Genomic DNA, 12530 nt, shown 5'->3' with positions numbered 1-12530 from the left:
GCCATTCTGATTTGGTAATTGCCAACATTGGTTCCGTTGATCAGCGTCTCAAGTAGGAGCTATCGAAACTTGAGAGATATTGGCAGCTAAGTACCGCGCCGATAACGCCGATATACCCCCAAGATGCGGGGTATCAATCACTTGCTCCTCCTCCCCGTCATGGCCTTGGTTTACCGGGTGATAGATAGGTAGCTGGTTATGCTCGAGGAGAGACAAGACTGGGGATATAAATACCACGTCTTTCCTACTTGATCAGTTTTCCTCTATGTTGACGAACCGATATTCTGATCCTGAACGTTCTTCCTAATCCAGGAATCTTACGACCAGTTCTTGCCAGACACTCATCAGTTACCACCTACCTACCAACTTCCTCATAGCCGGAATTGCAACTAAATACCGTCAAACAGAAAACCGCTAGGATAAACAGTAAGAGAGAAAGAAATAGACAAAATGGGCAAAACCGAGATCCGAACCGTCTGCAAAGTCGACTTCGACAAGCCCGCCTCTGAACAGCCTCAGCTCCATGTTAGTAATCTCCCCTCCTTTAACCCAACATGAACCCTCAATTCCGAGACTCAAATCTAACTAAAGCGTCCTATCCTTTTACAGAACAGATGGCACCCCGATATCCCCTTTGCCGGCACCATTGCCGACGGCGAGACCGTCAAGATTGAGTGCATCGACTGGACCGGCGGGCAAATCGGCAACAACGACTCGGCAGACGACATGAAGAACGTCGACCTAACCAGGATCCATTACCTTTCGGGACCCTTTGAGATCGAGGGCGCCCAGCCCGGTGACTTGCTGCTGGTGGAGATCATGGACGTGCAGCCGTTCCAGGAGCGGCCGTGGGGGTTTACGGGCATTTTCGACAAGAACAACGGCGGCGGCTTCCTGGACGAGATCTACCCCTCGGCCGCCAAGGCCATCTGGGACTTTGAGGGCATCTACGCCACCTCGCGCCACATCCCCGGCGTCAAGTTCGCCGGCCTGATCCACCCGGGCATCCTCGGCTGCGCGCCCTCGGCCGAGGTGCTGGCGACGTGGAACAAGCGCGAGGGAGAGTTGGTGGCCGCCAACCCCCTCGCCGACCGCGACGTCGCTCATCTGCCGCAGCCCATCAACGCGCACGCCGGCGCTGCCAGCAAGGAGGTCGCCGAGAAGGTGGCCAAGGAAGGAGCGAGGACGGTACCTGGACGCCCTGAGCATGGAGGCAACTGCGATATCAAGAACTTGAGCAGGGGATCCAAGGTGTACCTGCCTGTGCATATGGAGGGCGCCAAGTTCAGCGTGGGTGATTTGCACTTTTCGCAGGGCGACGGTGAGATTTCGTTCTGCGGCGCGATCGAGATGGCGGGTGTGATTACCATCAACTTCAAGGTGATCAAAAACGGCGTGGAGGGGATGGGACTCAGGAGTCCTATCTACATCCCGGGCCCCGTGGAGCCGAGCTTTGGGCCGGGGAGGTATATTTACTTTGAGGGGTTCTCGGTTGATGAGCACGGGAAGCAGCGTACGTCTTTTTTTTTTTTTTTTTTTTTTGGGTCTTTCCCCAACTATCATCCCTTCCCCATAACCACCGCCCGCCCGCTCTACCACAGTTTGGAGCTCAGAGCTAACATGACCTCGTCAATACCTACAGATTACATGGACGTCACCGTAGCCTACCGCCAAACCGTCCTGCGCTGCATCGAGTACCTCCGCCGCTTCGGGTATTCCGACTACCAGATCTACCTCCTGCTCTCGTGCGCGCCGGTACAGGGCCACGTGGCGGGTATCGTGGACGTGCCCAACGCTTGCACCACGCTCGGTCTGCCGATGGATATCTTTGACTTTGACATCTCTCCCGCCGCGGCGCTCAAGGCGGCGGAGAATAAGAGGGATCTCGGTAGCTGTGCGTTTGAGACGGGCGTTACGGAGGGGAAGGTCACAAGAGGAGGGAAGAATAGCCAGATCAGCTGGGGTGGTGGGTTGACTTATAAGGAGTAAATAGGATGGGAAGGGGTGGTGTGTGGAAAGTGTTGGGATGTATGACATATCCGGATAGTTGCTGGATGAGTTGAGGAAATGGTATTTAGTGCGATCTTTCAAAGGTATCGTTTCCGGCTGCTTAACTTCGACCGTAAATGTTAGTCGGGTGTAAGCCCGTGTACACTGGATAAAACGATTTGAGTGAAGCAAGTCGCGACCCAACTTTGCCGAAGTCCAAAGCGAGCGGGAAAAAAAAGAGAGAAAAAAGAAAGAAAAAAACCGCGAAAACCCCGACCGTGATACATGATGAAAAGAGAGAATGAAACAAAAAAGGTACAAAGCTAAGGTACAATACAAGACTGGTTTGTTTGTTAGTTTTGTACTTCGGACCGGGGTTAAACAGGGGAGATTTGGTACTCTTATTAGTCTCCTTCAGGTTTTCGTTTGAAGCAACAGACACCGAGACCAGGGCTTAGGACGCCACAAAGCCGCTTTCTGTCCCTCTCCGTCTGTCCTTATGCTTCTCTCCGTCACCCTCAAGGCCTTGGAAGTTGGAAGATATAAGAGGGCAATCCCCTTCCGCTCCAATCTTATGCTTTTCCACTCTCAATAGCTCGAAGGCTGCGGAATCGGGCGTTCTTTGTACCAAACTAACAAACAAACCAGGGTTAGATTGTATGTTTTATTCCGTTTCGGCTCTACGATCTTCACTACCCCCTGAAAGGAACCCAGCCGTATGGACGAACGTCTGACAGGAGAAAGTGGGGACCTGCGACAGGGATACGGGGTTTTGAAAATGCGGAAGCCTGGAGTTTATTCCTGTCCGGTCTTCATCCTTCCTGTTTGAGTCTCGACACTTTCCATTGCTTGGCCCGAATACCTTCTAAACTCCAGTTAGTTGATCGATGTGTTTTTACATATTGATGAAGCCTAGTAACCGGAGGTTTAAACTTACTCCGCCATTCAGCTTTGACCAATATGGTGCTACTCCTCAGGTCTGGCCAACCTTCCGGGAATCGCTCTTGTGGAATTTCAGGTTCTAAGCACATCATATGGGATGACTTGGACCGAAGTAAAGGATTTTTCTTCCAGAGTTTTCATGATTTCAGCTAGTTGCACTTATCTCTACATAAATCAAGTCTACTATGGCTAAGTGCAGCTTCGATGGGCTCCCCGTCTCTTTGAATCCAGTCCCGGATCACCATCACCAAGGGAGAACAGACACTTGACTTTTGTGGAGGCGAATCGGGGAGGGAGCTAGGCAACACAATTCTCTACCCTTTGATACGCCATCCGGTCCGGCTCCAACTCGGCCTCTCATTCATTCATTCACTGTCTGTTGCATAATGAAACAATTTTGGCTACTTTGTTACTTTGATGAAGGCTGCCTGGTACATTGTCTCCGTCCCCACGAAAAAGGCCGAACGCTTGGTGGCACTTGAAGTATGGGTCTGCGTTCGGCCTTTTTTGGAGGTCAGGGAGATTGTCTAATAGACCTGAGCGAGGCGATCGGCGAGTGACATAGTGGTCACCGCAGGTGCTCGCGACAGTAGTGTAATGAAGAGTCCAGTACTTCTCTGAGAGTCTGAGCATGGCTTGACTTCCTTCTGCATGCCGCGACTCTCCAATTGTGTCGCTGGGGATGAGCATCGAATGGAAGAGACACGCATGCGCAGATTAAGGATCTTAGTGTAGACGAGGTAATCATCCCGTAAATTAAAACGAGCGCAGGTTACGTTTACTAATCTAATCCTCTTTCTGATCTTTGTCGTAATTATTGCTTGGGTGTATATTTTCAACAGCACACCGCTTTCACGTACTTAGCTTACTTCTCTTCATTTCTTAACCCTCTCGTCACTTTTAATCACGTCTCCGATGCTCACCGAGAAGCTTGACTGGCGTGGCCGCTCACAGCCGCCTCTCTTGACGTACAGTATTTCCTTTATATCCGGAGAACGAAGCGGGGGGGGGGGGGGGGGGGGGGGGGGGGGTCCTTGAGTCGAGACTACGCTACTAAACTTCATGACAACGCTACCTACCTTACCGTCGGGGAAAAATGTTTTAGTCACGAAAACTAGGTTCAGGGTTACTTTACATAATGGCTGAAAAGTTTCATGAAAACGTGCTCTTGTCACCCCCCCTTTCTTTCTTTTCTTTTCAAGGTCTAGTGTACTCCGGACTCTGGTAACTTAACCATGGAGGGAGGGTGGACCGCGGGTCTGGAAGAAGTAGTTAGCAGGCAGTGAGGTGGGATGTGACAACCGACGACAAACCTAGGGATCCTCTTGCTCAGGCTCTAGACTAGGGGAAAGGACCAGGTGTGAGAATAAGCACCCTACCTTGTATGTGTGCGGAAGAACTTCCGTTCCTTGACTACTCCCTAGAATGCCGCTCCCAATGTCGGGTACGCCCGAAGGGGTGCAGTTTTTAGCAATATCCTCACTGGCAATAGCCCCTGAAATGGATGTGATGATAGTAACTAGCCCAGTCTCCGTTTTCTTAAACTGATGCCTAGTGGACATTGCTGCGTACAGTAATGATGATACAGAGGCTGAACCCTTACCACCCACGAGCCACCCTACATACCCACGAGTAGTGCCGGAGTAATAACTCTATTCACCAAGAAACCGAGGCACAGAAAAAGGCATGGTAACATGAACCAGACCGAGTTCATTGAGGTTCATGGACGTGGCAAAGTCTGGAACCAACACTGTCTTGCCGGTGGTATAGGTGTGTAACAGCTAAACTTCCACTGCAAGTTGATGAGTGAGCCATATGGATTCTCGTGGCGGTGGAGTAAGTCGAGCGGCCCGTGACAAGCCTTTTTCTTGTCTGGCTGTGCCGCTGTCCTGTGGTTTTAAATCAACTTGTTCCGAAATCACATAGTTTTCCGCATGCCTTGCATAGTCGCAACACGGTTCATATTACCGGTCCTGGGGCCAAAAGCCGCTTCTTGGTCCCATGAGGTGTGCCTCGACCGTCTCAACTACCGCTGGTTTGCCTCTTTTGGATGGACATGCATATCAACCCTGGCGGTCCATGTGCATCTTCTTCCCTCCAGTAATGGGGGCCGGGATGTTGACAAGGTTTTATGCCCTAGGACTACCTAGAATGGTTGATATCCATGTACCATATTGGCATCCATGAGAGAATAGCAGTGAGACTGAATATGATGCATGTAGTGTATGAGTAATGTCGGCCTTGGGCCGATGAGTGCGAACTAAGAGTCGGGAGCGTGGAGAATGCAGTGATTGCCGAGTACCAGAAAAAGACAGCATCATACCATTGTGATTGTAATGAAGCGCAGTGATTGTAATGAAGCGCAAAAAACTCCACGATATTACACGCTCCCGGGCATAGCTATTCTCCAGCACAGCACATCGGATTTCTGCGGTCCCTTGCGTCAACGACCGTGTCGATATCTCCGAATAAAACAGACAAAACAAAAAACACCAAAAGATTGAAACCAATCACAGAATATGCCACAAACGCCCAACCATGAATAACCATACGTGAATACAACCCCCTTTTCTCCCTGTACCCTCGTCCAGGCTTATCTCTACCTGTCGTGTTCATGTGTCCAAGTTCATCCTCAGAACTGCCTGGTAGTCAACCACATCTCATCCGCAGACCTCATTGATATCGAACGGTGGAGAGTATGGTGAGTCGTTGGTGGACCGAAGGCTGGTATCGAGTACTCGGACAGGGGCGAAACAATGTCGGATGCAGCGATGCTGGGCATACTCGGTATTTCCTCTTGTGGTGGCTGATTGTTGTTTGCTACTGCCCAGCCGAGTGACCGTACCGAGATCCTTCTGTTGAGGGCTGGTGGTTCTTCGATCGGAGCTGGAGGGACCATGCTTCGGCGCTGCCCTTGATTCCACCACTGGTTTTCGAACCCGTTATCCACCGTCACCATTGCTGCTGATAGGTCCTCCAGGTCTCGTACACTAGCTGGTTCGGAGTCTCCGCGAGTATGTGATTTACTCAGCCCAGGCGAGAAAACAGAGACACCTGTGACAGGGCTCGCTTCGTAGATGGACGCTTCATCATCTGGATGGAAAGTCGGTACGCTGTCTTGACGATGATGGGCCGATGGTAGGTCGGACACATCATCATTTGAACCCGCCCCCGTGTCAAATACCATTGGTGATGACCATGGCATGCCGGCCTCTCCGAGACGAAACTGGTTTGGAGCCGCTGGTAGGGCTTTCCAGACATCCGATGGAGGACGCGGAGACAGGTCTGGTCTTGAGTTCGATGCTCCGGCCGCTTGATCCCCCACCAATCCTACATCCCACGGGTTATCACCAGTGGGTGGTGGTGCCGATTGACCCCTCTCCCCGGCAGATTTCGACCCAGACCGGGATCGTCGTCGCTGTGTCCAGGATGACGTTGCGTGTTGAGGTGACCCATAATATCCGGCCACTTGATAGTATTCCTGCATTTGGTGATAGGGATTAAGACGACCGTCCGGTATCGAGACATCGAACTGTGGAGCTGGACTTGGGGCTGGACGAGCAGCTTTCCGGTTTTCTCGAGTCCTTGATTGCCTCTGCTCGAAATCGTGGATGGCGGCTAGGTAGGTGGGATCTGGGGCTGACATTTGACGGGGAAGCTTGGGGCCCGGACATTGCTCTTTCTCATGGACCGCCTTCTCGCGCACGGCCTTTGATCCTCTTGACCCATATGTCACTTCATGGCTCTTCGGTTGTTTCTTTGAAGTCCATGATATGCCAACCTCCAGATGGACATATATATGCGGTCCCCGGCGCTCGCGGTACGTTGGTGATCCAGATCGATCCATGGTGTTGTCTAGGTCCCGGCAAATTGTGCCAGATGGTAAAGTTGTGTGGTTGATTTTGAAGGTCCAGGTATGTGGCGACCGGAGGAGGATGAAGATAGATATGGGTGCAAGACTAATGACCGAGTTGACACCCAACAGACCAGAGCCTTGATAGGCACCGTTGAAGCGGGTGTAAGGGGGTGGGTGGGTTAAAGAATATGAGGAGAAACAGAGAAGGAACCGGTTGCAAGTCAGCTAAGCCGCCTGCTTTCCATAAATACAACAAAGAAAGTTTCCGTTCGGTTGGTACCGTGAACCCGTTTCAACCTCATATGATGGCAAGAGCGCTTCGGGAACAACACAACGGTCAGGCGGCGGTCAGGGCAAGGGTTTTATCAATGAGCCAGATACAAGAGTTCATCCAGTGTATCAGTAATAGCAAGGCGTGACTGTGGGGGGATTCCGCTCTGGATGGACGTTCGGGAATGATCCAGATCTAGTTGTATGCACCGCCCAGATCCTGTAAGATTGCCCTGGGTAATGGAGTTAGGAAAAGCGGCAGCCTAGTGAAATGTGGATGTCCGACACCCCCTGATGACCGAGCACTGGCTTGTTGTCAAATGCTTTTGTCCGAGCGGACGGATCCAATATCGGGACAATTGTTGCACTTCTTTTCCTGGCCGGTTCCTGGATCAGACTAGGTGCTGGCTGAAAGCTTCTTTGTTGCGGTGCCGCCGTGGTCCCCTGGAGATTGTGTCGTCCTGATTATACCCGCTGATTTCGCGGCTGACAGGGAGAAGTCAAGCTCCTCGGTTTAGTGAACTGTGGCTTGAAGTATAAGACGGCAGTGGAAGGTATCTGTGGCTCAAACCCGTGACAATGATAGCTGGTGAACTGTGTTTGTCCTGTGCTGGTCCGAAATCAGTTGTCCGGTGATTTTGTTTGGTTTGGTTTAGACAACGGAAGGGATGATGACCCCTGGAGGCTGTGTTTCTCGTATGCCGCCAATTGGCCACCCTCCGCCAGCACCAACAAATCGGCATAGGCGTCAGGACGATCTCCTCCGTAAATATCAAAAGACCGACTCTCGTGAAGAGTTCTCGGTGATGTTGAGGCGGATGTGGCGCGTCTGCGATTAGAGCATCCGAGTATGAAGATGAAGAGTGAGGAGATGTCTCGTTTGAAGTTCAGGAGTGCAACGAGAAAAGCTCAGCTGAGTTCCCCTCATCGGCTCTTCGCAGCTCTGGACTCCTTCCTATTTGCGAACAGTTTGGCTGCGTTTACGGGAAGGCGTTACTCGTCTGGGCTAGAAACGCCACCGGCGACCCATTGCTTGCAATGGGTCTGGCTCACGGATTCGCGAAAATACATTGATTTGCGAAAGAAAAAAAAAAAACCTGGTACTTAGAAAACCCCGCATTTTGTTAGCAAATCGAGGTACTACCGTTTTTTTGCATATTTATTATAAGTAAATTAACTTCCAGCCCACCTGGGCAACCGTGTGAACCTATCACAACCTACCAAATATTGGTTTGAAGGCTTTAGTAGTTAGTATAAATTGATAGCTATAATATAACTAATATAAATTTTTACTAAGCAGTGTTTACTGGTTTTTAACGTATTAAATTGCGTACGAGGTATAATTTTGCTAATTTTAATTATGGTTAATCGTTTTATACTTATATTTGTTGCTATTAGTTATTTAATCTTAGTATTAATACTATTGATGAGTTGGTTATTTAATTGTAAAATTATATATAATACAGCTTGTAAGTAATTTTTTTGTTAGTTTTTCAAATAAGTAGTGTATTAATTTAGCTATTAATATTATAAAAGAAGAAAAGTTTAAAGCAATTACTATTGTAGTAAAAATATATGGCGCTAATTACTACGCTACTGTCACGGAATGCACTCGGGTGCCTCTTCTGGAACAAACTATATAAGACCACTTGAGCGATTGAACTGCCAGCTTTGGTTACTTGTATCCTTTTCAAACATAGCCTAGTGGTATAGTAGTCTGCCAGCGCCGTGACAGCTACTATAAATCAAATTAAGAGAATAAAACTACGGTTGTATAATAGTGGAATAAAGAAATTACTAAAAGAGGAAGAGCTTGCACTATTTATTTAAGTTGTCATGGGGCTAGTGCCCGCGGCTGAAATGCCTGGCAATCTTACCAGGCGAGTGCTCTACTCTCGCGGCAGACAACATTGGCCTGTGCGCGCGCACGTCTCTTCTTTAGGACAGCTGGCCAGACTGCTCAGAGGGTGTCCTTTTCTCCCCTTCTCTCTTCGTAGAACCTTATCGATTCTTTTGGCCAGCATCTGTGTCAACTATGCTGTACCCCTTACATAAGTAAATATGCAAACTTTAATTAGTTTATAATAGTTACTTATAATTAATGTTAATTGTTAGCTAATAGTTTTAGTAGTTAAATAAGATATAATATTATGAATTAGGAAACTACATATGCAGTTAAATAGTTCGTTCGAATAAATAGTTGCAATACTATAATTAATTAGTAATAGGTTATCACAGGTTGACATTAGCTATATAGTGTGCATTCCGAGTTCTACCTTACAAGCAGAACATCATCCTATCTTTTGTAGGTTTGGCCGTCTGAGCATATGCACCCTAGCCTATCATATAGGTCCGTTGGCTTATAATTTAATTATGATTTAAATTTATATAAACGAAGTCGCTAGCGTAAGTGCGTAAAGTAATTCAGTTGCGGGTTAGTATAGAGAGAGTATTTAAATTATAAAAGAAGACAGTTAATAAAAATAATATTTTACGAAATAATATATAGAATAGGAACGAATTTGGCTTTACAGTCAGTATATAATCCAAACTATATATTATTCAGTTATATATTGAAATATTAATTATATATACCTCTAATTTAAATATACGTAAATTAGTAGCGATTATTAAATATATTTTAGCTCGTAGCGGTGTAGTTCCCACGTTTATTAACCTTCTCCGTATTAATATTAGTAAGAATTACATTAATAATTATTTCAATAGCTATAATATCATTGCTACTTTTTTTGGCGGTTATATTAACAATTAACTTATTTTAAATAAATTTAATCATTAGGAAGCGCACTTTTGCCCTATTAATAAAAACGAAAAGCGGGTTTTCTTATAAAAAGAATTATAGTAGTTACCACATTACTAAATTTCATACATAATATTACTAAATCAACGTTATTTTATTTTTATTACTTTTATATTTTCGTTATATTTTACAAATACTTAATACAGACGTATTTTAAATTTATGAATATTATTACTGGAAAGATATATTTGAAATTGTAATATATAGCAACGTTAAGTATAATGAAAATCTTTTTTTAAATATGCTATTTTATATTAGAAGCCAATCCTTCAAATAAAATACAATTAAATTTATAAGTAAAATATAATCTTTGTTTATACAAACCCTTTATTATACTTAATAAATTACAAGGCCTACTTATATTAATAATTAACTTTCGTAGTTTTTTTGGAAAAAAAAAAAAGCTTATATTATAAGTGTTTGCTGCAATGCCCTAACTGGCCTATAATAATAATAGCACCAGTATAGAGATGCTACAGTGAACTATGCACTTGTAGCAAAGCGGAGCGGATGCGGTAGGAAGTACGACAGCAGTGCTGAAGGAAGCAGCGTAGTTGCAAAGACAATAGAGGTATGACAAGCTAGGGTGCATATGCCCAGATGACTAAACCTACAAAAGATAAGACGATGTTCTGCTTGCAAGACAAAACTCGGAATGCACACTATATAGCCAATGCCAACCTGTGACAAGAGGGATGTTGTAAAAGGGGTCTTAGAGAGAACTCTACTCTCAAGATAGAAGAGTATAGTGAACTCTGCACTATAGGAGTAAACTGTATTGTATTGCTTTGATTGTGCTTGCTTGCTTAAGAAGTAACTAACCAAAGGAGAGAAGAGGTCTTTATATACACGAACGTTACATATCTAGAAGCTTCCAGAGTGTAGAAGCTTCTGTAAGTTAATAAAAGTGCTTGTAGGAACATTATACTATAGAAAGAATGGACTGAATCTATGAGCTTTTAGTGCATTCTATAATAACAAATTAGTCTAGAAGAAATGCTAAATAAGTTAGAGAATCTCAAAATACAGTAGCAAAACCTTTGTATTCTAGCACGTTCTGTAGAGGCTGAGTGGACTGATTCCGTAGAAGAAATAGTTCAATCAGCCTTCTATACTATAAGGTAGTACAAGGCAGTTGTCATGGGGCTAGTGCCCGTGGCTGAAATGCCTGGCAATCTTGCCAAGCGAGTGCTCCACTCTCGCGGCAGACAATATGTGACGAACGGCAGTCTGATCTGCCTAAATGAGATAGCTAAAGGTAGTAACTATCAGTGCTGTTCGGTGAAGCCAAAAGGTTCACAACAAGTATGCTCATAATACTGGTCTCGGTGATAATGATCTATTGACTACTGTCAAACTATCTGACAATCTAAGTTCTCCCGTAGTCCCTTTATACCTGCTCGCCCTCTGCGAGATATCTGTTTCCAGATGTCCACGTAGACGTGAACCCCATAGCGTGTGGTTTACAAGCTGGCTCGATTCGTGAGTCTGGCTCGACTAGTGAGCCTGGCTCGACTCCCCAGAGCCCTTGCCTGCTCAGAGCTCTTTTCCTGCCTCTGGTTACACTGCCTAGCTTACGCGTGGCTTTTGTGTACCGGTGGCTTGGTTGGCCCGTGCCCGTCATTATCAGCTCGTAACACAATATTGGCTTGTGCGCGCGCACGTTTCTTCTTTAGGACAGCCAGCCAGACTTCCCAAAGGGCGTCCTTTTCTCCACTTCTCTCTTTGTAGAACTTATCAATGCTTTTGGCCAGCATCTGTGTCAACTATGCTGTACTCTTAACAGCAGTTACAAGTGTTACGAACTTAAGCAACTACGCAGGCCAACCAGGCTGTTGGGATGTGACAGCCCCGCTTACGATAAGATAGTGTAACCTCGGACCAGGGCAGGTAACGTGAGCCACCACACACTAGATAGACCTATGGGGCTCGACAAGAGCATCCGGAAACAGATATCTCGCAGAGGGCGAGCAGGTATAAAGGGACTACGGGAGAACTCAGATTGTCAGATAGTTCGACAGTAGTCAACAGATCACAGTTATCACAATTGTTCATTGAGACCAGTACCACGCGCATACTTGTTGTGAACCTTTTGGCTTCACCGAACGACTCTGATAGTGTTTACCTTCAGCTATCCCATTTAGGCAGATCAGACTGCCGTTCGTCACAACAAGGCACAGTACTAGCAACACGTTAACAATAAGTAAAAACAATATTAGTTAATTTAACTTAAAAAGAAATTGTAAATAACCGAATTTATTTACAAATATAAAAAAGAAGAGAAGCTTCATATATTTAATATTATACTATAATTTTGAATAGTATAACTGTCACAGCGCTGGCGGACCACTACACTACTAGGCTATGTTCTAAAAGAATACAAGTAACTAAAGCTAGCAGTTCGGTCGCTCAAGTGGTCTTATATAGTTTGTCCCAGAAGAGGTACATGAGTGCATTCTATGACATTAATAAATCTCGCATTGAATAGAATATAATGATTGATTCAATTTTGAATAAGCTTAAAAACTAAAGCAATTTATTCAAGTAGTATAAATTTATATAGCGGAAGTTTTTAAGAGATACAAAAAGCAACTGTCTAAATAAAAATAATTCGGTGGGGTAAATTAAAGAAGGATATTATACTATCATTTC

The 12530-nt window shown here is 45.9% G+C and overlaps 2 protein-coding genes across 2 annotated transcripts; one reads left to right on the top strand and one right to left on the bottom strand.

Annotated features, from left to right (window-relative positions):
- The first annotated feature begins 3 nt into the window (after positions 1 to 3).
- On the top strand, positions 4 to 2232 carry SMAC4_03522 (uncharacterized protein). The gene is made up of 3 exons (XM_003351171.2): positions 4 to 525; positions 610 to 1513; positions 1643 to 2232. The coding sequence occupies exons 1-3, from the start codon at positions 451 to 453 to the stop codon at positions 1987 to 1989; spliced, it is 1326 nt and encodes a 441-aa protein (XP_003351219.1). The 5' UTR covers positions 4 to 450; the 3' UTR covers positions 1990 to 2232.
- A 2833-nt stretch (positions 2233 to 5065) lies between these two features.
- SMAC4_03521 (uncharacterized protein) lies at positions 5066 to 7666 on the bottom strand. Its single transcript, XM_003351170.2, has one exon. The coding sequence runs from the start codon at positions 6776 to 6778 to the stop codon at positions 5564 to 5566; it is 1215 nt and encodes a 404-aa protein (XP_003351218.1). The 5' UTR covers positions 6779 to 7666; the 3' UTR covers positions 5066 to 5563.
- Between the last annotated feature and the right edge of the window lie 4864 nt (positions 7667 to 12530).

This window comes from Sordaria macrospora, chromosome 6 (genome assembly GCF_033870435.1).
Source record: "Sordaria macrospora chromosome 6, complete sequence".
In the NCBI taxonomy this organism is placed as follows: Eukaryota; Fungi; Ascomycota; class Sordariomycetes; order Sordariales; family Sordariaceae; genus Sordaria; species Sordaria macrospora.
Note: the sequence above shows the minus strand (reverse complement) of the source record. Positions and strands in the feature narration are given on the sequence as shown.

What these genes read in the sequence shown, in the direction of transcription:
- SMAC4_03522 (XM_003351171.2), top strand. Translation starts at nt 451, where the DNA reads ATGGGCAAAACCGAGATCCGAACCGTCTGCAAAGTCGACTTCGACAAG. An exon ending in CTGAACAGCCTCAGCTCCAT is followed by an intron (nt 526 to 609) that starts GTTAGTAATCTC and finishes ATCCTTTTACAG; the next exon opens with AACAGATGGCACCCCGATAT. An exon ending in TGATGAGCACGGGAAGCAGC is followed by an intron (nt 1,514 to 1,642) that starts GTACGTCTTTTT and finishes CAATACCTACAG; the next exon opens with ATTACATGGACGTCACCGTA.
- SMAC4_03521 (XM_003351170.2), bottom strand. Translation starts at nt 6,778, where the DNA reads ATGGATCGATCTGGATCACCAACGTACCGCGAGCGCCGGGGACCGCAT.